At 33.5% G+C, this 27,818-nt stretch overlaps 1 protein-coding gene across 8 annotated transcripts in view; it reads right to left on the reverse strand.

The window, feature by feature from the left end:
- The window catches only part of LOC111050961 (dopamine N-acetyltransferase), an 82,420-nt gene that overhangs the window by 5,206 nt on the left and 49,396 nt on the right, over window positions 1-27,818 (reverse strand). For 2 of the 8 annotated variants that reach the window (XR_005572499.1, XM_022337347.2), the window contains exons 1-2: window positions 15,978-16,183; window positions 1,627-1,903 (exon numbers count right to left, since the gene is read on the reverse strand). Coding sequence is in view for 7 of the 8 variants with exons in the window: in XM_022337347.2 (XP_022193039.1) it covers window positions 1,627-1,903; window positions 15,978-16,028 (328 nt within the window). In the remaining variant the exon portion in view is untranslated. Of the gene's footprint in view, window positions 1-1,626; window positions 1,904-4,263; window positions 4,692-15,774; window positions 16,184-20,898; window positions 21,193-27,818 lie in introns of those variants that run through there. The other 6 variants (XM_039438059.1, XM_022337351.2, XM_039438060.1 and 3 more) reach the window with 6 other exon arrangements.

Consider the following 27,818-nt stretch of genomic DNA (forward strand, 5'->3'; position numbering starts at 1 on the left):
ACGCTGTTGTCTGAATCTAGGACAGGAAAACTTGAAAGCTCGTCTAATATTTTTTTCTCCCATAAATTCAAATATGGTAATGATAAAACACTTATACAAATGAATGGATAAATAAATGATTGTAATAAAAACAACATAACAACTTTTAGTACCCTTTCATTAAAAACTTTAAAACAAACCTATGGTCAAAACTAGTCATTAAAATATTTAAAAGTTTTTAATAAAAGGGTACTAAAAGTTTTTATATTGTTTTTATTTGAATAAAGTAGCCCATATAAGCAAAGTGATTTTATAAATGATTGTGTATGAAATCATTCATTCATTATTTATATATCTCTTTAGTCCATTTGTCATTCTCTGCTCTCATTTATTCATTTATAATCTATATCTATAATTAAATAAAAAAGGAAAGAATTGGCTTGTACACGTACGGGATAGGAAATTCATGAATGACGAGTCATCACGTTGAACTACTGGACTGATTAACATGAAATTTGGTATATATTGATTCTTAATTTCCCGAGAATAGTTATTTTGAATTGTTCAAGATTTCATTAGGTCAAGTTTTTAATTGGACCCTTGCGGAGAACGTGTTACCTGCTATAGTCATTAATAAAGTTTCACATTACTTCATAATTGAATGGTATTTTGTTACATTTGATATGTTTTCAAAAAAGGAAAAAACAGCTTAGGCTAAGCATACACTTATTATTGTATACTTATTATTGTATACTTATTATTTTTAAATTTTGAATAGCCTACTTAAACTACGACATAGCAATCAGATTGCTAAGAAATCAGACTGCTACGTCGTAATTAAAGTCTTAAAACCTGATTATTTATAAGCAGTTCGTAATGGAAAGAAACATTGAAGAGTATTTTCATCAAGTACTCTTGAAGTGGTCACACTTACCCATAGGGAGTAGCAGGCGAATGGAGCTTAACTTATCTTATCGATAGCTTATCAGCGCGACCACAAAACCAAATTGCTTTATAAATCATTTTAGTGCAGTGCTTATGGACTACTGTGCTCATTTATTATGTAGCCTACGTTTATTATTTAGTCTAAAGAGTACGAGTTATAGTTGCTCAGTTTCGAAATTGGCTTTGTTTGCTCCCATCAGCTAACTAGCAGTTGGTTTTACTTCTAATTAGCAGAGTAGCCTACATAAATATAATACTATATAACTGTATAACTATAAAATATAATACTGTATAACTTCATAATAGAACACACAATAATGTGTTTCATTCCTAAAATAAATCTACTTCCTGTTGATGATTATAAGTTATCTGGTAGCAATTAAGACTGTCTGGTTTGTTCAATTACTGGTATTTCAGTGATCTATATTCTAACATTATTCAACTCTAGTGTTTTTTTTTTTAATTTGAGACATTTCTGAGTATTTCTCTGAGTTAGGGGTCTCTCTGTATTTCTAACATCTATAGGAAAATATGCACTTTATGCTATTGCCTCTCAGACCAGTATCATATTGAGTTGATAACAAATTTTATCTGCAAACATATTTTTTGCGGATGTAGGCTTTTCTAATAGTAGTATAGTTGAGAGCCTTTTGTATTTATTGTGAAATTTATATCTAATTTTATTCCATATATAATAATTACCATCAGGAATAGAGTCAATACAGTACTGTTCAAGCTCTGAACAAGTTGATCCCGGTTCATCGAGGAGACCGACGGCGATATTCAGAGGCTCGTCCATGAAGAAGAATTTCCGCAAGAACTGCAGAACCCTCTCACCGTCCTTGTTGCTGATCTTGACAATGCGGTGACCTTGAGTCTCCACTTGACCTTGACCCAACACGTTGACCTTGTCCTGCAACTTCTGACCTTGGGTCTGCACCACCCTCATCTCGTTGGCGGCCGGCCCGGCTCCCCGAACCTGAATTGTAAAAAAGAAATGCAATTGTACAAAAGAGATTTTCAATACGGTACCTTATAGAACATGATTCAAAGATGAAATCATCAGTGAGGAAGAATCATCATTCAAATCATATTTGAAATCATCATTGTTAGACGGAGAATTAATTATATTTCATTCACATTTGTAATTGGATTAAATTTTTTTAATTTAAAAGTGCAAAAGGTTGCACTAGAATAGATAAGTATTGATACAAAACGGGGAAATATACTTTCAAAAGTAGTAATGGCTGAATTTGAAACCAATGGAGGTGTTCTGTTCTCAACTATTTTATTATTTCTCAACATATTTCTCAATGATTAGGTTCTGTTGTCTGTTCTATTCCTCCAATCGCAGCTTGCTATCTTTCATCTTTTATAACGTCATCAATATAGCCTACTTTTTTATTGCGGATAATGCCCATAATAAGCTTTCTGTCTGTTTTGATGTAGGTATTTCAACAGAATTTTCATTTCCAATTGAAGACTACGGCATCTACTGTCGATGAGAACTGATAACAATAATTGATCATATTTATTGATTATATTCACCTCAATCTCAAATTGATTTATTTTATATCCACCTCAAAAGGCTATACCGTACTCAAGAAATAAGAACTCAAATTGGAAGTTGCACAAAAACTCCAATTCATAATGAGATTGATAAATGGATGAAGTTTGAAAATAATTAAAACTTATAGTAAAAAGCTCAAACAGTAGATTGCCAATTAAAACTTTCGAAGGTTTTTTAAATTGCATTTTATAGTTCTCGGGACTTCATACCACATAATTCTTAAAAGACTCTGAATGCAAAGAATTTAATCCTGACGTTAAGTGGAGAGACTATTGGTTTGCAATTATTCAAAAGCATTATCGCTTGATTTATTGCTGAAAATATTTTTCTCATTATTTTCCATTACATCATCACCATTCCCCATTAGAGATAATGAGATTTTCTCATATTGGTTGAAGTGCAATAATAAAATCTCAATAAAAGAAGTACAAATCGAGAAATTCATTACATAAAATCATGTCCTCGTTGATAATGGATTATTAGTTGAATTGATTACAGATATTCTAGCATCTTTTAATGATATTATACTTGCAAAATTTGCAGTAGGCGATAAAGTACAGTGTACTATATATCTCCAGGATCTGCCTACACATTACATGTTGTTAGGTTGTCAATGTTATTTTCCATCTTGCACGATGCAATAAAAAATAACTCTATTGTTGAGATAAAAAGGGAATGTAATTTGCATATTAAATGACAACACAAAGTGTTTGGTTTTGCTCTATTTTGAGAGCTCTAACCATTTATTAGAGCCTTACATGGATCTTTAGCACAATGCATGTTTTAATGAATACTCCACCCGTTTTCCATGTTTAACTTTCATTCTTTATGCAGATAATAGCGAATGACATGGTGATTATTGTTTACAAACATCTGTCAGGACAAAGTTTATGTGGGGTTTCAAAGCTATTGAATTATCTGTTGGATTTTCCAATTCAAGAGAAGCAGCTGAATTTTTCCAATTTTGGGGGTGGTGGAGAGCGGTAGGATGCGCGGACTTGGGGGGGGGGGCTGGTTGTTGGTGTTTACCCCTAGCATAATACTTTTGTTCTCGAAAGAATTGATGAATAGAGAAAGTGACCAAATACAATAGCTATGTAACGATATCTGCTCTTCCACCATTCTGATTAATTTACTTAATTATGGCTTTATTATGTATGGTACGGTGAGTATAGAGAGGTTTGGGTATATGGTGCTTTTATGAAATATTTCACATTCAATTTCTCTCCAAGTTTTTGAAATTTTAGTAAGATAGGAAATGGAGACTCTAAACACAAAATCCTTTTTAATCCTATTCAGGTAGAATGAACTGATAAATCACCAATAATGAAGTTTCACTTTTATACAATATATTCGCACAATCTATTGCCAACTTCGAAAATATAGTTCTTCTAACGGCTACTTTGAACGAGACTTTGCATAGATCGATTTTTTACATTAATTGAATGAATACGCAATGACAACTACCAAGAGACATTTTCTTCGGTTTGAGAAATTTGAGTAGCCTAGCCTACGGTATATTTTTGATATATTTAACAAAAACTTATGTAAGAATTCCGAAAATCTCAGAACAATAACGTTACAAAGTTGATAACCTATAACTTGGGGTGAGAAATTGACGATTTGAAATTTATGTGTAATCAACAACTCAAAGCACAAGCAAAAACGTATTTTCCACAAGGTATAGATCTGGTTTTCTCTTAGGTTCTGGATCGTGTTTATCTGTTTAACCTAAAATCATATCATTATACTCTGAGTTTGATACTTACGGTACAAAAGAAAATAACCACGCTCTCCTCAACAAAAACCACTTTTAAAAGCTATAAATACCCAACTCACCGTTTCTAAAGCACTCATATCCCGAGCTTTCACAATCAATCAACACAGATTGTTTTGTCATGAACAGAGAAAATAGATGACGGAAAATTTTTTAAGCATGCTTTCAATGATGCTTCAAACGCTGTACGGAAATAACTGAAGTGAAGTGATAACACTATTTTCACTCACCAGCGCTTATATCAGCTGGCTTTTCTGCTAGTTGAAAGCGTTATCAACATTCATAACATTGAAATTTTACTGCAGCACAAATTACCAAGATAAATTTATAGTTTCCATGTGAAAACGAATATTATTACCAATATATTAGACAGACTGTAGATGATTCAATTATTGATGTTTCAAAAAGGTAGTTTTTTATTTAATGTATGAGTGATACCCACGATTTATTGTGTTCACCTTCATTCCATTATTGCTCGAGATAAGCTAAAGTAAGCTTGAATATGCTTACATAATCTTACATAAGGCTTTGACGTTTATTTGAAGGCTTCAGATAATATAGTGTCGTTAAATAATTGAGGAGAAGATAACATAATAAATGAGTTAGTGCAAACACTCGATTATCTTTCTAAAGTTTATGTCAATATTGTAACAAATTTGCTCTCTTCAATGCACTTTCACATACAAGTAATAAAACCAGAGATAAATGTAGTTATCTATGATTTGTAAATGACTGAAAGAAATTGTGTGATTCACAGGAATAATATTCTGTCACATATAGGAGAGAAAATCCGAATACTCGTGCAAACATAAGTAATAAATAATAATGAACAGCGGGGTTCCCACGGGGGGGGGGGGGAGGTTCTTGAATAGATGGGGGTAGAAGCTGATTTTTTCCAAATTTAGGGGGGTGCGTCCACGGGCTTAAAGCGGGGCACCCCTGAAGAACAGTAAACACAGTCTTTCTGCTGTAAGAATCAGTTAAAAAAATTGGATGGGATGCTGTCGTCTAAATCGTACATTATCTCTCCAAACATTACTTCTGTTAGATGACATTATTTTAATGATTTCAGTTGTAGATTAAGTTTAGTGATGACATTAAATGGACATATGGGTGAAACTGGAGAAAGAGTACGATAGCTACCTACCTACAGAAGTACCGTACCTACTATGTAGGCTATAGTGCACATGGTTATGACTATAGCTGCGTTTACTTATTCCTTATTTAGTTATTTGCCTTATAGAATCTATTAGATTGAACATAACTTATCATACACATGATGAACATATGTGTTTGTCAAGTTCCTTTCAATCTAATAGAATCTATAAAGGATTAAGTTATTAACAAAATGTTAATCTTACAGTTAATAACATTTTGTTAATAACTTTGATGTAAACGCAGCTTTAGGTTACTTATATATCACATAGGTTTGAAAGCGGCGCAAATGATGAATCCTAAATGGAGGAAAAGTGGAACTAAACTGATATCAGTTTTAAATTCGTAGAATTGTCGGCTAAATAGTGAAGAAGTGGAATTGAATCCATATCGGCTCTGATATATTAATGGAATTGGCGGCATTTGGCAAGGTGATCTGGTTTTCTTGTCTGATCAGTGAGCCGTGTGGTCCACTTGGCTTTCAACAGAGACCACTTTCTACAATAGTCTTGAACTTGAACTGCAGGGCGCTTGAGCAGTGACTTAGCAAATCGTCTGTGTAAATAAACACTGAGTTTGTCTGCTAATAGCCAGCGCGAGATCAAGGTCTTGGATGTCTTATCTGATCTGGGATTGTCTCGAGAAATGTGGAATAAATGGCATTCCTACGCAGTGATGACAGAATAATATTGTAATGCAATAGACAGTTACTCAGGAATGTTTTGAGAGTTGATTGGATGGAAGGTTAGAAGTTGAAATATATGGGGGTCGTGTACTGAATAACTTTTTATATTTTTTCAAAATTCACGTGAAAATTTTTATGATAAGAAAATAAGATTGCAAGTGGAAGGTAGAAGAGTTTTGCAGTGTGACACATGATGCATGTCGGTTTTAGATACGACTATTTGTTGGAACTATTTATCATTGTTGTTATTGTAATGATGCATTTACAGCGCACAGTTCACATCTTACAGTGAATTTATATTATAATTCATTATGAATAAGGTCACAGTGAATTCATTTATATGACTTTGGTGATTGTTTATTGAGATATGGAGCTTCCTCCGTTAGATAAGAGACCCGCTCTATTGCTTCATCAAGAATATTTTCTCTATATATTTAATGTCTATAATACTGTGGTAATTGTTTATTGAGATTTGAAGTCTCCTCCGTTTGATAAGAGACCCGCTCTTTTGCTTTATCAAAAATATTTTTACTGGATATTCAATGTTACTCCATCAGCCACTCGATTAATAAGGAGTTGTAATGTAATCTCCAAGGTTTTCTGCTTGAAAATTAATGTTGGTTCTTCTTTGACTTTTATTGTCGACTGTGGGGAAATTTTTATTTCAATCCATATTAATTTATACTGTATTTTCATTGTGAGAATTGTCAAAAGCCACCATGCGAAAGATATACAGGTTATAGTGGGTTCTGATACTGATATAAATATAGCGAGTTTCACTTCAAACTGTTAACATTCCTTATAAATAACTTGAGTGCGTCCCATTCAATCAATGTTGATATTATAAAATTAATCTCTATGTGAGAATGATTAGTTTTCGAACTATTCGTACTACGGTACTTATTTGCTGAGAAATTTTCCAATATGGTAACCCAATGTTACGTTCGATAATAATCAGCCGTCTGGCTCTCATTTAAGCGCACTACGCATCATAGCTTGTCAGAATATTGATAGTTCCTGTCACTGATAAAACGCACTCTCACTTACATCCTTATCAAGCGGGCACACTTATCAAATAGTTCAGTACGCCACTCACAGCTATGTCCTCATTCGTTCAACATATGGAATAGACAGCACGTCTATTTCAACACGTTCCCTCAATAATATGTGACAAAAGATGCATGTCTCAGACTATACCTATATGTTGCTAGAATATATATTTGAGGCATTCTTCGAATTGAAAAGAATCTATGAGTCGAATATGGAATGATGGAATTGTAATATTTTTGAAAGATTTCCATGATGGAAAATGATGTACAAATACGAGTTTATTGGAAAATTATGTCTCTTAGAAGAAAGGAGCTCTTTGCAATAGAGGAATTAAATTATTTTGAAAGAAGAAGAGATCAAATGACATGACATGGGTGAGAATTATTCTGTTGATTTTTTCAAAGTGTACCCATATTAAAAGAGTGGATAAAACAATTCATTGCAAGGAAGAAATAAACATATATATCTACCTAGAGAGAAGAGGAGATCCAAAAACCGAAGAATTACAGTACTAGTTGAAGTGATGAATGATCTTTGTTACAAGTTGAAAGATAAGTCTCACCAGATTTGACATCTCCATTAAAAAACAAGTCATCATGTTCAATTTACTTCGTGATTGCTTCGAGGTTGGTAATGATTGAGTACCTATCATAAAGTTGAACGTGAGTTGAACGTGAGACTACTCGAGGTAAGTCGACTGTGATTGGGAGAGCTATACATTACTTTGGAATCATCGATAATACTGTACTTCGGAGAGTCAAATAAAATGACAAATAAAGTGGAAAAACTACAGCATTCATATCATTCATAGTAAAGTAACTGAATCGAGAAGTGATTAAGCTTGAAAGCACTTGATAAGACGTCTTCAGTTCATAAAAAATATACATAGGTGAAAAGCTGTAAAGCTTGAAAATATCATTTTTATTCAGTTCCACTTCAAATGGATTCCATTCAGAAATATCACTTAAAACTTCATGCTTCCTCGAAATATTAGCATGAAAAACATGCATTAATTTTGCTGAAAGCTGTCAACATGACCGAATAATCCACTATTGCAAAATATTTAGGAGAGAATCTACAACTGAATAAACTTGAAAACATTGGGAAATATTTTGTAATGAAGTAGCTTATTGCGAATACAACCAGTAGAAAATGGAGTGGAAGAACAAATCTATCTAATTATATGTTTTGTATGCTGCTTGGGAGAATATATTAAGATTCATTCACAGGACAAGTGAAGAAGGGAAATTTGCTGAGAGTAATCAGCAACTTGAAGTGAGTTCTACGTTCCTGCTCATGCTTAAAGTATGTTGGAGAGCAAGTGTTGAGAAAGTCGTTAAACTTATGAGAAGAGAAGACATGACTAGAATAATTGAAAAAGTTTGTAAGTCTATGGAAGCTTTCTGAAATGTGAAATCTTAAACTCATTGTAGAGAAGTGTACGTAACTCATTATGAATATTGTGATCATGAAATAATTTCATGGATATGTACAGCTGTGAACTCTCCGCTGAAGTCAATCATTGGAGGACATTTCCACCAATAACAAAAAAATGTTTTAAAGTTTTCCGTGAAGAGTTGAGGGCTTGAAGAAATAGCAATCAATAAATCAAGTTTCACTTTTCCCTATTTGTGTGAGAAGATTTGAATTTTCTACAATGTACGAGATTTCGACATTGTTGAAAACTAGATTTGATCAGATTCTTGATGCTCTTCAATTTAAAAACTTCTTTCAAGTTGTGTTGGTCTTGTGCTGGATTTTTTGGAATTACTACTAATTCATGGACGGTGGAAAATCATGTTTAAGTACAATTACAACTTTTTATCAAATCTTACATCACCAATTTTTTAACAAACAGACTGATTTTACTTTAAATAATAATAAATTTCTCTATTCAATGACAAGTAACTTACATTATAGAATAACAATGATCAAATATTGAATTCAACAAAAAAGCGTAGTGTACAGTCAATGAATACAATATTGCTTGCTAAAGAATGAACTATTTCCAATTTCAACACTATTGATACTCCAAAACTGACGTGTTTCATTCTTCCTTCGAGCAAAAGTAGACAATCCACAAGGAACATTCTACAAATTTCCAATTAGGCAGGCTAAAATTCTGGCTCATTAGCTTACAACATTTTTCTTCAACTTGTTCTCACTCTTCATTATAAACAGTATGAGTTCAGCATCCAGCATGCTCATAAATTAGCGATTTTCTGAGAAACGATGTGTATCAGAATATACTTTGCTATCTAACTAGACACTAAAGTTTGTGTTATTCGTAGGAGCATTCCATGTTGACTTGAATAATAACCCAAATTATTCCAGTCGGACGACCCCCCACAGCTTAATTCTGCATTAGGTTTCTCATCTGACACCTTTATTATAATGCCATATCCTTTATTACCAACCTTGAAAGCTAGTAACAAGTTCAAGGCTCATACCAACTTGACAGTCTTCTTTCTTAGGCTTACTTACCGGACTTACTCACCAATCCAAAAAGAGAGTACGGTAAATAGTAGGCTCAGTTATTTTCGTTAAGCAAGAACCTAGAAGGTATCAACACGTATCCGTGATAGAATAATGTAATTTAAAACTGAACATGGAGCATAAACTCATTAAAGTTAGTGACTATAAAATGTAAGTGTTATTACTGTTGTTGGAGTACTTTGGGTTCAAAAAGATTTATAATAATTACATGTAAGTTACCAGCTGTGATTTGATTGTATGTGCTAATTGTGCGTCATGCGATTTTTGATTGATCAATAAAAATATCGATAAAATTATTGAGAGATAAGTTATGTATCTTAAAGCTCTGAAATTCTCATATATTGTTCCCCCAGGCATTGATTGTGTAAGAGGAAATGTATCAGATAAATTTTAATGTGACACAAAGCTGTTTGGAGACTATCACCTTGAGTGTTACACTACCAAATAATGTATGAAACCTCTGATTATGTCATTATAGGTCCATGTCACTGTTAAGGATAAGGATAAAAGTTTTCAATCTATGACTTCTAATTTTCTCAAGTGACCTTTTAAGAAATTGCTTAATATATAATTTTGATATCATTGCTATCAATATCACTTAGGCTTTTGCGTAGGTGTAGCCTATACAATAATACTTAATCCATATAAAAACCTGTTGCTATGAATTTAGATTAATTTTTTCAAAGATATGATAGTTGGATTGCTTCAAAATATATCATCATAATTACTAGTTGAAAAGTTAGGAAAGTTCAATTTTTTGTCTCGAAAGGTACGTTGAGTTTTGAGAATATTGCAATAGAGAAACAATAGCATATTATTCTCTATTATATTGCTCTGCCCTATGTTTATATCTGTTTCCCTATGATATTGACTTGTTTTTTTAATGTGAGAATAAGAAAAGAGATGAGTGAGAAAAGTTACCACGTTGCGAAGTAGTAAGCCTACTACTTCAAAAGTCTTTTCTGTGCTAGAAGAAAATATACTGTAGAGGAAAATAATCGGAAAAAGTTTATGGAAATTTATCAACAATTATCAAATTGAACTACTCATTTCCCAATTGTATTTGAGAAGATATCAATAACATTGTATTCCAGAGTAGTCATTTGCAATATTGAGAAAACATCAGATGTAAATGAGAACAGTCAATTTTATTTGAGAATTAATCACATCATTATTTCCAATAATTAAAAGTGATAACTTCCAGAATACAATAATTGACTGTTCTCATCTACATGTGACATCAGTACAAATACAAATGACTATCCTGAATTACAATTGATACTTTCTCAAATAAAATTGAAAAAGTATAGGTAAAAACTCACCGATATTAACTCACTAATTGCTTGTTGAATATTATCATTCAATGCAAACATTTTTGGACACAAATTTTATGAGAGGTTTTCAAGTCAATCATTGAAAACGTCAAATTTCACGTCAGTTGATGACAGTTTCGATTACATTGATCTAATTTCCATCTTTTATCTCATTAACTTTTCTGTAGTTGAAAGACAGAACAACTGTTCTGTAACGTACTTTATATATTTTGCAACTACTCACTAAATTTTAAAGAAGATTCCGCAAAAAGAGATTTCTCACGAATTTTTGCAACAAATCGCTCACAAAACTTTGCAAAGAACTTCTCACAAAATCTTGTTACACGACAAAAGCTTGATAAAGAATCAACTGACAGATTTATCTCATAACTGGCAATGCCTACTCATTCTACCGACTATCTGATAATATGCAACGATAACATGATCCAGATACCACAACTAACATTCATGTTACATGGCATATTCAAGTTCAAGTAAGAATTCTAGAGATGAATAACATTTGAATTCAAGACGCCCTCAGCTCATATCACTCAAGGGAAACGTTTCTCGAGAAATTGAGGCTCAAAGGACTACTTTAGAACAACTTTGGGTTCAGCACTCAGCACCTTCAAATTGGAAACGCACTCGGCACAATTTGCTAGGCTGCTACTCGGAAGGCGAAAAGCAATTCTAACTGGAGCCGTCAAGTCCTTCCTATTCAGAGTAGAAACCAATCAAGAGTTTGTGTTTGACTTACTTAGCTCCCAAGACTCCCTGACAAGTTTTCCAGATTCGAATACGCATTTGCATGAATAAATTGAAATTTGGATGGAGGGAAACTTGCAACGTTCAGAGAGTATCTGAACATCTTGGTTTGACTTTGCTTCAATGCTCATACCAATCAGCTCTAGAAGTTTATTAGTGTAAAAAAATGTGAAGTTTTTTATGACCAACGGTGCAATGGTCAGTGAGAATTATAACTTTTTTATAACATGGAAATCATCATTGAATCCCCTAGTCAATCCTTAATCTTCGTTGTAGACTACACTATAATGAATAACGGTTTTGAACAATAATTGCCAAATACAAGAAACAGGACGTTGGCAGTGTTTTCATGAATAGATATGTGAATAGATACATGAACATATATCATTATACGTATGTGAAATTACAGTTAAAAATTATAATCATGATTGTAATTTGATGGCGATTGATGTCCTAATGGGAAAATAGCACTTATGTTTTAATTCTGGGAGGACCAATATTTTAATTTCTAGTTTTAGTAGTTCACTTTTTCCAGTTTAGTTTTACAGATGAAGATGGATGAGTGTAACTCAATTTTGAACATATTATTTGATGGCAATCTATTTCCTAGTGAGAAGATAGTACTAATGTTTGAACTTTGGGACGAGATTTATTTTGATTCCTATAAATAGTCTTATTAGTTCACTTTTACCAGTATCAGTTAGATGAGGATGAATGAATGTAACTCAATTTTGAACACCAACAATAATAGGCTAATGATAATAAATGTACATGCTGTGAAAGATTTTGATTTATTTCATCACAAGCTTGAATATTTCAAAATTGAATTATTATAGGAAAAATGATATATAGATTTGTTATTACAAAGTTCTTCAAGGAAGTGGTTTGGGTTGGATAATCTAGCACGCAATACTAAGAACACAGAGCTGGCATTGTATTCGCCACCATAACTCACGAATAAACACAAGAATAATTGAAATATTATTTGCTAGCCCCTGGGCAAACAATATTTATTGTCTTTATCTTTATTGAGACAACAGAAGTGTTAAGTTATAGTTGGCAACTACCTCTGGCTATCTAATTGATCAACAAGGTCAAGAAAGTGTGGAATAGTTATTAACCGGAACCTGAATTCAATATGCTATTAATAGAGGTGACAATAGGAAAATAATGGCCAAAAGATAAGACACGATGTCGATAAATATTATTGATTCTGATTTTTCAAATGATTCATACTATTAGAGCCTTTCAAGATAATATAATAACGTGGATTCCAACTTCTTGTCATTGAAGATGAATGAACCTGTTTCGAGCCACGATTATCCTATAGTTCATTCTAGTTGAAGTTAATGGCGTAGTTCTATGGTATGGAATCTATTATTATTGCAAGTTAATATGTTTAATTAATGCAATTAATATGTATCTATGTTTATCTATTAATACATAAATAAGTACTGAACGCTATTAAACTAAGAAGTGTCGGGAAAACTATATTTATTCCAGTTTATCTACTCAGTTCTTCTCAGATCTGAACAGACAGAAAGATGACGAAGAAAAATAAAATATATGGTAATGAGAAACAAAATATGAAGACGAAGAAGAAGAAGAAGAAGAAGAAGAAGAAGAAAAAGAAGAAGAAGAAGAAAGAGAGAAAGAAGTGGGAAAGAAGAAGTGGAAAATGAAGAAGAACAATAATAATTATTCATGAGTGTAGTGATGCCTATTCTGCCCCTTCATTCACTACCACTCTACCATTATCACAATGAAAATGAAAGCGATTAATCCTTCTCGAAGTATCTAAGGGCGGGAAACATCACACTTCCATGCAATGCATTATCTAATGAAGCATTACCTATTGCAATTATATTATTATTCTATTCGATTATCATGTTATTTGCATTATATAGAATCTGGGTCTCGTCTGAGTTTTGACGGTTAACGTTGACAGTATTTCACAGTATCGTACTAGGAAAACAGCTGATAATATTGAAATCTCTCCTGAATTCCACTGAGTTTAAGAATATATTAGTTTACCTTCTGATACTTTTCCTACCTCTAGCAATACATTTAATTTTATTTTGAAGAAATGTATCGATTTCAAAGTCAAGTTCACAAATATTTTGTTTCACTAGGCTCGTAACCTCCATTGAGGTGATATAATATGATACATTGGAATGTTATAATATGAGAAATGGAACAAGAACTTTCATAGAATATCCGATTTCACATAAAAAGTAGATTCTTCGACTTTGCATGGAAAATATGATTGAATTTGAAAAAGTTTATTATTTCCTCAACTCAGTCAAGTCAGTAAGTCAGAGTAGATTCCTAGCATTCTCTCCTCTTTCTCCTTTTGAATACATGCGATAGAATTCAATTTCAATGCTATTGATCTTCCTATTCATGGAGATTACCCTTGAAAATTGAGTTCATAATCGAAAAACCAGAAATTTGAACAGTTACAAATCCATACTTCCGCCAAGAGGTGTGATTCTTCGTCAAATTTATGGCATAAAATAAATAAATGGAAGATGCGACGAGATTCATCAATATCCTCTTTATGTGGAATTAATTTTATATATAACACACTTTTTGTGAAATCAACATGAAATTCTATGTCCATCGATAAAGGAATATTGATAGCATATTATGAATGTTTGAAAACTTGTGATTTAGTGAATTTTCGACAAAGTACGGTACAATTAACAACATGATTAAATAAAAAATAACGGAACATTTTTTTAATGAGATAAGTTTTTGTTAATTTATGAAGAATGTTATTCTATCTAGCAGAACCGCAGCACAGTGAAAAATGACTAGAAAAATATATTCAATTCAATGCAAATTCATTCCATTTCCAGAAAGTGTACATTTTACAATACATTCCCCCTGAAAATTACTCCTCCAATATGGAACAAGTTCGTATTTAGAGGAGGAGTCAATACAACAACAATAATAGGTACTGTACAAGAGAGAAGAAGTGACTTTTCATAGCTGTAGTTTTCAAACATAGGCTCATGATTGAACGAGCGTTAGCGAATTCTCGCTTTTGACTTACTGAAGGCCAAAGTCGTTGTCCGTTCGTATAATAATATTAATATGTACAATAATTGAGTATTCTGATAAGTTCATCAATAAGACAATATGGTTCCAATTTGCTGTCATAGTTTCGAAAACAAACAGATACACTCATTCAAACATTTTAAAACAATCAGGGTTGTTTCTTTTTCTCAATTCTGGTGGTAATTTTTTTAATTATCTTTGGGCCAGATAATAGGAATGTCTCTGCATTGTGGTCGTTTCCCTTCTTATCTCCTCTACCATTACTAACACCATCCTTATAGTGTGTGTTGTGCGTGAGTCAACATTGTAAAAACATTCTTCCTACACATAAAGAGAAGTGACCCATTGTATACCTTTTTTATGTTTAACACCCTTGCTGCGACAAATAGTCCCCCTAACGGTTAATATAGATCTTTTTCAGCATTATTCTTAACACATTATGCTTAGCATCATACTATGAGCTTTTTGAATGGTTCAATAGTTGTAGAAAAGGCTGCACCCCATGCTACAATAGGGTACCACATTGGAGGACTGCCTGCACCAATCCCATATACACCAAATGTACCTAGAATGTATTCTAGGTACCTTGAGGTACCTTGTATACACCTATATCATCGCTCTACTATTGCTACCAATATTGAAGGGTAACTCTTATTAGTGGAGTAAACTACTACACAGTAAGTTTTATCAGAATAATTAGTTCATTATTAAAGAAAGCATGAAGCAGCTTTTCACCACAATCGCTCAACAATATAAATTTCAAGTTACATTGTATGATATTCATTGATTTGATTGAGCCAATTTCTACAATGATAATAATAAGAGAAGTTATGAACAATAAAGAATATGGAGTATCTTGGACAAATATCTTTACATTCATGACAAATTTTGCTAATTGTGTTATCATGCAAAGATGTTTAGAAATAAGTTTAGTGTGATGGTAAGGTGGAGAAAAAGTTTTGATCTCAAATATTACCCTCTCAAAAATACGGAATGGACAAATTTAAGAAAATAATTATCCTTTATTATTCGGTGTTTATTACTATCATCAGTTTCCATATTTGTGGCCAATTCGACGATCCACTCTCTTGATCTTCGAACATTATCCACTCACAATTCATCAATATCGTCCACAATCACACAACTTTTTTCCAAAACGAAAATCTCAAAACTACTCACAGGGGCTGTTGATTCATGGTACGCTTGTCTGGCAATCACGCTCGTCTCCATTATGTCGATAATTGATTAATCGATAGCAAATTATCGATAATAAATCGATCAAAATCACGTACAGAACACACGTAACACGAGCACGACAACACGATTTGCACGATTAGTAGTTGAAGGTGAGTGTGGAACTAAACGAAGCGGTTTACTAACTGAAGTGGCAGCCAACTAACAGCTGCTTATATGCTTCCAAAGGGGCTCCAGGACTCCGCCCCGCCCATCCATGGCGTGTGGTCCCCACGACACAAGGCTTGTCTTGCTCTACCGTCTGTAGTCTCTCTGAGCCCTATCGGTGACAATTTCAAACGGTGTTCCGAACGTTGTGACAACTTTTTTTCACACAGTTGTCCAGTGTTTGTACTCGAGTGACGGTGACCTTAAGTTTCAGAAACTACCCGTGCCTCAAGCTAGCAGAATTTGTTCCTGACCATGGGACAATAACAATTAATTATTTTTTGGAGACAATGGAGTAATCATGTAGCCTTCAATAGTAGAGGAGATTTAATCTTGGGAAACCATGTTTAGGCTTTGAATTTATCAGTGAATAATATAATTATATTATAAATAGAAATACAAATCACAGTACCCTTTTTGAATTATTTTATCACAACATGTTTCGGACATTCATCTGTTAAAATTATTCAAAAGTGTACTGAGATTTGTATTTCTATTCATATTACAAGCAGCCCTAGGCAGAAAAGAGACAATATATATTATGCATATTATATTATTTTATGTATATTATCAGTGGAAGTATATATATTATATACAGACGAAAGTTTCTTGACTTGAATTTAAATTACTTTTATTATAACTTCATTTATTTTGAATGTTATGTGTTTGGGAGTTATTAGTGTTTTCAGTGTGTTGAACAAAGAGTTCAATTCCAGTATAAATAAAAGAATAGCTTGTTATAAGAAGATATTCATACGTTTTGCATTGTCCTAGGGATGTATTCACAAATTTCCAATTCAAATCCACACTTCTTACTATCAGATTGGTTATTTGATGTTCAAAGTTATTCGAAACTGAGAAGCAACGTTCCCTCCGCATTAAATCAATGTATGTAATGATAGAAATTTGAAATTCAAATTCATGCTTTTCACTATTGGATTTGAGTGTTTATCATCAAGTTATTGATACATTATTCAACGATAGCAGGGATTTGGAATCAGTACCGAGGTCCAGTAAGTTTTGTATTGTCCAATGGTTAATATCACACACATTCTTAATTCAAATATTGACACTACCATTTTAAATTTAAGGAGCTCAAGATGAGATTCGAATGATAATATAGATGAGATACTTGTATAATTGTGATACATCGTGTCTATCAGTTTCACACTGTCTCAGATTAGTTTGATAAGACCTGATCAATATAACTTTCATATTAATTGAATCATTGTCTTCCAAAAGCAAGAATTGATGAACATTTGTGAGAAATGATCGTCATCCAATATTAATCAATAAATAAATTAATAATAATCTTATTCAATTACTATATTTTTTAGGAGGAATCAGAACGGAAATGAGTGGACATTCGATTGGAAACTATACAAGATTCAACTGTTTCCTGTTCAACCAACTGTCAGATAGAAACAATGGTGTGAACCGAGAATGCTTGGGACTTGGGAGGAAATGGACAAAATTACAATTAAGTATTAAATAATTATGTTGTTATAAAGTGCAACAATTCTATCAACAGAACACATAGAAGTCTGCAAACAACAAAATTACTGTATTTTCGATCCCTGACAACATTATAAGCGCGAATTATATCAGGCCGGATGGAATTATCAAGCAGGTAGTGTCGTCTCTACACTCTTGTCAATGTGATATGAATGGAGCAGGAGCAATTGAATCATATAATTATTGTCACATAAAATAGGCATTATTTGTTATAGAAATCTTTGAAATTGTGATATAAAAATGATAAGTTATGTCAGCATTTCATTTTTGATTAGTTCACTCAAGTTAGAATTCGTTGAAAAGACAAAGAGCAGATAAAAGGCTTGATTCGTGGGGACTAAAATTGCCAAAAATGTGTCTCAGTTTGTTGAAATATTGTTTATGTTGCAATTTAATGAAACAACCTCACTTTTAGGAGTCGAAAATTATATTAGGGATGGTATCCGAAAACCTAATTTATCAAAACTCGTATTACAAAGATGATGTTCTGTCAACAAAAAACATGTCAATTTCTTATAGATGATTGAAAAAGTTTTAAACTGGTATAAAATACTCTTAAAACATTTCCCAAACACTTATAATCTCAAATCATACTATCAAATTGAGAATACTATAATATTTCATACATTTGAGGATGGTGTACCAATACTCTCTCACTAATTAGATCTCTGTTTTGATTCCCAACAAAACTAAGACCACAGGAGAAAGATTGGCTCTTGAACCCCATCAATATTTACTTGGCAATTCACATTATTTCTCTACCTTGACTGGATTAACAGCAGAGCTGCCAGTAGAAACAGGATTGTCAAACTTCAAACATGGAAAACTCATTTCTATACTCCTCTCCGTGTCCGGGGGAGTTTAAAGGACATCCGGTGTTCAAGAAAATCCAGAATCTAATTGATGAGGATAAATCCAGCGTTGGACCAAAGTGAAGACAAAATAAATTGCAACCTTTTTTGCAAAATTATCATTAATTAGGTGCCACCCAGAGAGATTTTTAACTGATCATAGCGTGGAAGTAAGAAAGTTAGATCTTGATTATCAAAGACGATAGAAGATAAGAACGTAAGAAAATCAAGGAAAGAGAAGATGATATTAGCATAGATAAGATTAATTCAATTCCATTAAATTCGAAGAGACATAATTAAGAAGAAATATTCAGAAAGTAAAATCCGCAAAACCTAGTTTAATCCACTCTAATGTTTTCGAAATCTCTTACAAAATCTTTCGCTGACAGTTCAATATTTTCGACGTTTCACAAATTATTCCATATAGAGGTGGTTAATAATATTGATGAAAGTTTTCCATTACTAAATAGTACTGATGAATAAGAATTAATGATATTTGAAGCGTTGATGATTGGATTGGAAATTTCATTCAGATGAATGCAACACACCGAAACACAAATAAAATTGGCATCTTTCCAAGATATAATCTGCATCTATCAAAATACAGCAATGGCTCACAGATTCTCACAATGATTCATCTGCTTCCTCTGCTTCTAATATTACAATATTGATCACAGACTAAATTTCTATGAATATCACTTGTCTGATTTATCACATTGATTGTTCACAAATGGAAATTTCAACCTCAGATCTTGAAAAAAGCCATTGAGTGTCATAAGACAACAATGAGGTCAACATTTTATTTGTTGGGATAGGTAAGGAATATGTGACTTCTTGTCAATACCTCTGTCTTGTCAATCATTGAAGCGATTAGCAATTATTGAAAACTCAGATCAGCAATTGATCCATTGTGTATCATGTGAGTTAATGACTCAATTAAAAACTATTTCCTATTTCAGAAAAAAATTATGCAAGGAGTGTGTGGTTTTCCTAACCGTCAAAGGAAAAGAAAGTCTTATAAGGACTGATTACCAACTCCGAAGTTTTTATGACATGTTTAAAAGAAATCTTGTAAGCTGCTCGATAAGTAGGTAATCACAGTTGGTCATTTTGTTGTACCAGATTATTTTGTTAAACCTATGTTTGCATTCATGTCTGCGAGAAAAAACTGAGTTTTCCAATCTTTCCAAATAAAAGAGCATCTCTCTATGACAATAATTTGTAAATCATTTATTAGTGACATAACTAATTTACTCGTCCACTTCGAATACATGTATTCTAGGTTCTTTGACTATACCTATAAGTAGACATGGTTTAGTGTTAAACGTTGATGGTGGATATGGACCTGGGACTATGTAAGTTTAAACGGGGTATGATCAGTTTTGTTCAAAACCGAAATTTAACTTATTATAATGAATGCAACCAAATCTTCAAGTGATCCTGGTTTGATGTTGTGCGAAGATGGTACATATCGGCCTTGGTTTTCGTCAAAACATAGTACACGGTTATAAAACCTTTTTCTGTACCCAATTGAAAGAATATAACGGAAGCATGGTAAAAGATTTAATTTGGAAATATGGACCCGCGAGTAACAAGTTTATCGAGAGTTCATTTAGATTTTCAAGGCTTCAACATAAATCATGTCTAATAACGGAACAAACATCTATCTCTCCAACTAGGCCAACTCTCCACGCCGGTCATAAAATATCTCATTCTCTTCAAATACTTTAGTTTGATTGGAATCACGGTATCCTTTTCAATATTAATGGCTTTCCCGCATCAAAATAGTTATATGTTACTCCTGGTACACTTCAACAAACAAAATGCACTTGAAATTTGTCTTTTTCATTGATGATACTCGTACTAAACGTCCTTTTTCTACGATTTCCTCTTTCATGTTCCTTCCCTTCTCTTACTTTCCCCCATTCTATCTCCTTCTCATAAACCTTCCTTTCATTTCAAAATCCAATATCTGCTTCGAAACTTCGAATGAAATCTTACAATATTCCATTAAAAATGTGTCAATAACTAGGACCATAGAATGAACAATCTAGCATAGAAGTTTTCTCTGCTAAGACATTATTATACTTTATACTGGAAACTATTCACTGAGCACTAGGCTGTATTTGTACTTGTACAGTGTACTCCTCGGATAACAGCATAAGAAAAGATAGAAATAGAAATTACTTTATTGACTGGGATACTTTTAACAATGAATGGTCAACGTCGAATACAAAACTTTGAACACACAAATTACAAATGGTTTGGAAAATGTAACTCGATTATAAAATAGGAAGTCAGTAACAATACAAAGAATGTGAACAGCAACATACCTGTTACAGATTTGGGGTACCAAAAAAACTCAGCACAACTGAAAACTGTCGACTACTATTCAACTATCTTTAAAACTAGTTTCTATTTTTGCTCCACTCACCAACACTAGTTCAACTTCAGATCCAGTCCACAAAACAGTTAACACGATTAGTTCAAAACAAAGAACCAAAACAGTTAAACACTTTTAGCTTAAGACAAAACCAGAACAGTTGGGCACTAAAAGTTCAAAACATAGAGCAACAACAGTCATTTTCCACAACACACTTTCAGCAAGCAGTGTTTAGTTCGCTGACGCTCTGACGGGGAATTCGCCGCGTGCCAGAAATAGAGCACAGAGCCGAGTCTGCCCAGGCGCTCCAAGTATTCAGGCAACAATTTTGAACTGTCCCGCTTATTGGATAATATTCTGCTCTATGATGCACATCGGTCTCTCACAGATATTGCTGGCTACGAACTCTGTATTGCAGGAGGTCAGGTTGGAACCAGAAAGTGTAGGATGTCATGTTACATTAAATACTTTCTGTTGGAACAGGGTCTATGAATACGGTAACAAGAAGTTACCATAGAGCTCCAGTAGATTAAAATGTGTTCGTAAAATGTAATATCAAACACCGGTAAACTAGGAGAACGTTTAGAACGTAATTAAGGTTGGAGAACGTTCCTGAGGTTGGAGAACTTCCCTAAGGTTGGAGAACGTTCCCTAAGAAGTTGATTGGCAAGTTAAAACCTCATGCTTAAAACCATCAGAGCATCCCAAAAAAGTGATAGAAAATTTTTTAGAACGTGGAAAGCGTAAAGCTGCGTCTACAGTAGAGTTGTCAAACAAATAATTGCGAAAATTTATTGCCGATTTCTCAGAAAGCACAGAAAAATCATCTTCCAGGAGTCCTTCTTTTCATGGAACTTTATGTTTCTCATTTAGTTTGGGAAACACTGAGAAAGTCAACAAAAGAATGTCCCCCCTCTACAAGCTCACGCCGACAATGCTCTTGTCAAAAATTGTCAACTTTCATTGTTCTATATTCAAGAACAACATCTTCTACAAGGAAATTAACAAATTTTTCGTATAAACTGTTTGTGGACAACATTTTGTTGATAACTTTGGTATGAACGCAGCTTTAGGGGATGTATTATGATGTTTATATGAGTGAAAAACAAAAGCTTTGTTGAAACAAGGATTTCTACAAGTTAGCAACAAAATGTTGCTGTGCTGTTTTAAAAAAATTCCAACTAATTGCCGCAATTTTCTTAAAAACTTAGCTGACAACCCTATAGTGAAAACTCGGCTCTAAAGAAGTAATATATGGCAATATAAACAATCTGACTCCGCATAATAAAGGGATCTATCGATTAGAACAAACTTGGATGATACATTTGCTACTTTTTGAAAAGAACTTTTTTTTCTTTGAGTTGAGTTTTGAAATACGTGTATGTTATTTCTTCCAATCATTCTCGACTGCAATCAAGCTGTTCTGATCAGTAAAATGAGTGTGTCAGTATATAGTAGTGTGAATAGTCTTTCATTACTTTTGTGTGTGATAGATCGTGATTGGACCCTCCTCAAGTCAGTGATCTGAGATTGCAGTAATGAACTTTGGTAGTGGTTCTAGCTCTTCAAATGTCTTTTTGTCCTATTGAGAAGTACCCACAGTTTTTTTTAAATAATGTGGAAGTAAGGATATACTGTATATTGTTCCTGCAGTGAAAGTTAATATTCAATGAAGTCACATTGTACAATTAGAACCTCATTCCATCTCTCCAATCATTCATGATCAAAGAAGCTGAGCGAGGGAGCATGGAAACGACATAACTTTCTTCAGGGTGTTCCAAACATGGCTGAACCGCTAACTAGCTAACTTTAACACGAACAAGCCTAGTTGATCATACAAGTTACAGCTCTCAATTCGTTGAAATACGAAATGTAGTGCTTGTATTGTAGTACATTAATCATATGATGTTTAATTTTCGACTAATTGTTAAATCTTCACTACAATATTTAATATCAATAGTTATTATTGATACGAAGTTTTCAATAAAGTTGTAACTTCATTTTCAAAGTAGAAGTTATTCAGTTACTTATTTTCAAGTACAAAGACAGCTTTTACATCATCATTCGATCGCCAATCAGATTCCGTTTTCAATGTAGAGCGAATAATGTTGTCCTGCTCTGAATAACGATGATTTTTGAAGGAAGACAACACTTGTTAGTTCAAGACTCACCTCATTGAAAACCTTAGAAATCTCATTAAAAGTTCCGTGTTTGCAAAGAAAGCTCATTAAGTAGGAAAGGTTTCTCGATTACAATATAATGCCGAAACCATAAGAGGGCATCTCTTATGTAGTTGTTGATCTTGAAATGAAATGCTAAATAAATGAGAGAAGAAGAGAGAATCAGAGAGAGATAGAGTGAGTGATGGAGAAATGTATGTGTGTGAGAGAGAGAGAAATATTGACAGAGACAGAGAGAGAAAGAGAGAAAGAGAGAGAGAAAGCGTGAGAGAGAGAGGGAAAGAGTGTGGGAGAGAGGAAGGATGAGAAAGGGAAAGAGTGAGTGGAAGTGATAATGAAAGAGAATCAAGGTGATTCATCTAATTTCTCAAGGTGATTGACAGTGGTCAGTTTCATCTTGTCAATGGAGTAGTTCAATCCTATAATACTTCTCTTAGTGCAGTCATGATACTTTATTTAGCGCAGAGCGTTCTGAATTACACTCTTGTAAGAGTGTTCAATTAATGTGTTTATAGTTACTCAATAATTGCTCAACAAGAATAGGAAAAATATTAGGTAGCTGTGATAGAAGAGTGAAGATATATTCTATATTGCAAGATAAAATATGAGACAGATTCGGTGAGGAGAAGAGAGGGCGTGGAAAAGAGAAGGAGAGTGATTGAGTGAGTGAGAGAGATTGGTTGGATTTGAAGAGAGCGAGAGAAAGAGAGGAAGAAGGAGCTTGCTTTCAATTATGAGGTCTCAATGAACGTCATAGAAATAATGTAATAATTCGCCGTTATTCAAAATGAATACATTCATATTAATTTATTGAAAAATGTTCACCACTTTTTATCTATTCCTCAACATGTTTTCCTCTTTTGATTACAAATTTATCAAGATGAGGTGGATAGTATGCAAGTGAAGGAACATTCTCATTTACCATTTTTTCAACATGATCACTTTATCACGAATTAAGGACTGACATAACAATAGCTCCAGGAAAAATATACTGTACACTATGAACAGAGATATTGTGAGATTTCTCCATACTAAGGATAAATAAAAGCCATATTGTCATTTCCGCATAATATATTTGAGTCAAAGTTAGGTTTCAATGCAGTAAGGCATCATCCTCAGTCTAACCAAGAAAGAGATAATTGGGGATCCATTGACAACAATTATAATTGGTATTTGATGGAATTCTCGTCATTTTCCATGAAAGGATTAAACTTAAGATTCAAAACGCTTCATCTTCATACATTTTTAATCTGAAACTGGATTGGTCAGAAGTTAGAGAACAGGATTCTAACTTATAGACTACTGTATGCTCAATGTCAGAGTAAGAAAATAACTATAATGGAATGAGCTGAATTTGCAATGAATGAGAATGACTATAATCAACTGCGTATGAGGCTATAATAATTTTTATGAACCATTTCTCAATAATTATTCAACGAAAGCACGAATAAAGTCTTGAGTCCACGCCTTTCTATTATAAGGGGTGGAGTTCTTTTTGAACTCAACTCTTAGAGCCTATGAAGTTGAACCCAGATTTGAGCCAATTTAATAAGAAAATATATTTGATTTAAATTGAGTCTACCACCTTGATTTCATACCTAGGCTTACTCATTTAAGCTTCAATTTCAGGTGCTGGATTGGCATTAAATACGATTATTACATTTTCTGTACCGTTGACAAATTTTCATCAATTTGGACATTTTCAGCAACTAGACTTTTGTAGTTTAAAAAATTAAAACCTTTGATTTAGTGGAGCTTTAGCCTAAATCTGCAACCATTGATTGGCTTCTTCTTGAATTGAACAATGAAATCGTCAAAGTTCAAACAATTTAGATTATCTTCTGTAATTTAGAAGCTATAAGCTTTTCTGATTATCACTGTTTATAACAAGATCAAAATACAGAGTTAGACTGTTTAAATACAGTTTAGACTGTTTAGCACTGAAGTGCTAATTATACTCTGTTCAGAATTACTGCTGACTTGGGATGGACATGCGCAGCAGAGAAGGCATACAGCGGCAGGGATACAAAGGCGGCTATGTTTCCGTTGTTTACCAGCCAGCGTTCTCTAATTTCCAATAAGTATTCAAGCGCTCATGTTAAACTTAGAAAGTTTCCTCTCTGCAATCACAGACTCAACTGACTCTAATCGGCAAATTGACAACTGCGCTTCCACCTATGACTCAATCCATCACTGTAATTGGCTGATCTCCCTCCATTTCTCTGCGCCGCAAAGTCCTCCAAGTCTAAAGTAAATTTGCACGGACTATAGTATTATCCTCTCTCAGACTATATCATCAACTGATTGAAGCAATTTCAGGCTTTCTTATTTAATAAAAATATCACATTCACAACAAAAGTGTAATTCATATAGACACATTATTCACATGTATGACCAATACTATATGGATCCACTCTCATACCAACATTCAGTAATATAATAATGTAATACCCATACAGTAACGCTTTCGAGTTTCATGAACTCATTTTCAACGTTCTAACACATTCAAATAGTTGACGGTATGTGGGTATAAAAGTAAAAAATAGTATATTTATGAGTCTCAATTTGACATTTTATATCATGCAGCAGGTGCGCTTCTTGCTTGTTATAGTTCTGAATGACGGAAAAAATAAAGTTCGAGATGGACCAAGAAATTATCATTTCGACTGTATGGATATCTCACCTTATTCATTGCTGAATTTATAGAACTTAAATAAACTGATTTAAACAACAGTATATTTTATACCAATACTGGGTGATATAACTTTGGTGTATGGCAATGAAAATGCATATGATAATTTTTCAATTTCAATACATTTTTCGCTATTATTCCCAGTAAGATAGGAACTGAGTTCAAAACTCTTCATTCCTGTACGATCTTCATCAGATTAGAGCATCAACTTAAGCACGTGAGTAAACGCACACGATGTGTTCCAATCTCAAATCTGGAACTCTCCCATGTTGTCATCAATTATTAATTAAGACCGAGCTACCTCAAAGAATCTCCACTAGACGTAGGCTCCACATGCGTCACAGGTATTTCGCAGTCAGAATGTTGCCCAAATTAAAGTAGCAGGTAAAGTCCAGCAAGAGATGACGCGCCGCCAATTAATTATTAATGTGGACAAACCGGTCAAAGGACAGCGATTAGAAGGGGAAAAGTAGAAAAGTTGAAGGATTGGGAGACGAGATAGAAAAAGATGAGAAGATAAAGGAACGAACGACAAGAGATGATAGAGATGAACGACCTCTCGACGAATGAACGTTTGTCTCATAAACTGGCTCTCCTTGGAGGTTTTAAGTTGCATTTCTAGTAGCTGTACTTTCCTTCAGACCGTTTAGTGACGCATCTAATGAGCTAAGTGCATCAACTTTTTACTTGTTTCTGGAGAAAAACATAATAAGTGTGAAGAAGCTGGGAAGTCCACCGCTTACACAGGACGTAATTAGCTGATAAATTGTAGAGAATGTATCAGGTTGTTGGATCGATTGAGTTGTGTTCTGTATTGGACGTTGACTAATAGGATACAATCAACTGCACTCGGAATGTCAAGAGATAAATACTGGAAATAAAACTGATCACGAGTAGTCTTGAGTTAAACTTCGTTCTGCAGTTTATTATTCAAGAAGTATCAAAAGATAAATAGGGTTGAATTTTGTTGACTGAATTGGTCTTGGTTGTTGCTTTTAATCTGGAGTGTATTAATAAAGGGTAATTAATGTGTATTAATCAAGGGTGGAAACGCAAGTGTTAAGTCGGTAAAAGGCAGTTCATCAATCTTTTCAGACAAGATTTGTGATCTAGTTTGTCTTCGATTTGAATTTCAAATAATCATAGCAAACTTAAACAGTCAAGTGTCGATAAACTAAACTAGCCAAGTAAGGAATCAAAGAAGATTTTCTTTTTTTCATAATAAAAGATAATTCAATGAAATGATTGCATTATGCATTTCACCTTTCTCATCTCAAAATCTGAGAACTTGCATAGTTTCCGCGAATATCTTTCTTCCTTGAAGTTTAGTTGGGTGTAAAGTGAGGAAAGTTGAATGAGAATTTATCCAATATTTCAATAATTACTCATTTTTTTCACAACATACTTGAGGAAATGTTTTGATTCGTTTTTGCGTTGTTTCTATTCTTATTCTTATATCAATAATTGTCTCGTAGATTTTTCCAAAACTACTCTACCATGGAGTCATCAATTATTAATTAAGACCGAGCTACCTCAAAGAATCTCCACTAGACGTAGGCTCCACATGCGTCACAGGTATTTCGCAGTCAGAATGTTGCCCAAATTAAAGTAGCAGGTAAAGTCCAGCAAGAGATGACGCGCCGCCAAGTAATTATTAATGTGGACAAACCGGTCAAAGGACAGCGGGAAAAGGGGAAAAAGGGAAAAGTAGAAAAGTTGAATTATTAGGAGACGAGATAAAAGATGAGAAGGTAAAGGAACGAACGACAAGAGATGATAGAGATGAACGACCTCTCGACGAATGAGCGTTTGTCTCATAAACTGGCTCTCCTTGGAGGTTAAGTTGCATTTCTAGTAGCTGTACTTTCCTTCAGACCGTTTAGTGACGCATCTAATGAGCTAAGTGCATCAACTTTTTACTTGTTTCTGGAGAAAAACATAATAAGTGTGAAGAAGCTGGGAAGTCCACCGCTTACACAGGACGTAATTAGCTGATAA

Source organism: Nilaparvata lugens, chromosome 11, assembly GCF_014356525.2.
Source record: "Nilaparvata lugens isolate BPH chromosome 11, ASM1435652v1, whole genome shotgun sequence".
Taxonomy (NCBI): domain Eukaryota; kingdom Metazoa; phylum Arthropoda; class Insecta; order Hemiptera; family Delphacidae; genus Nilaparvata; species Nilaparvata lugens.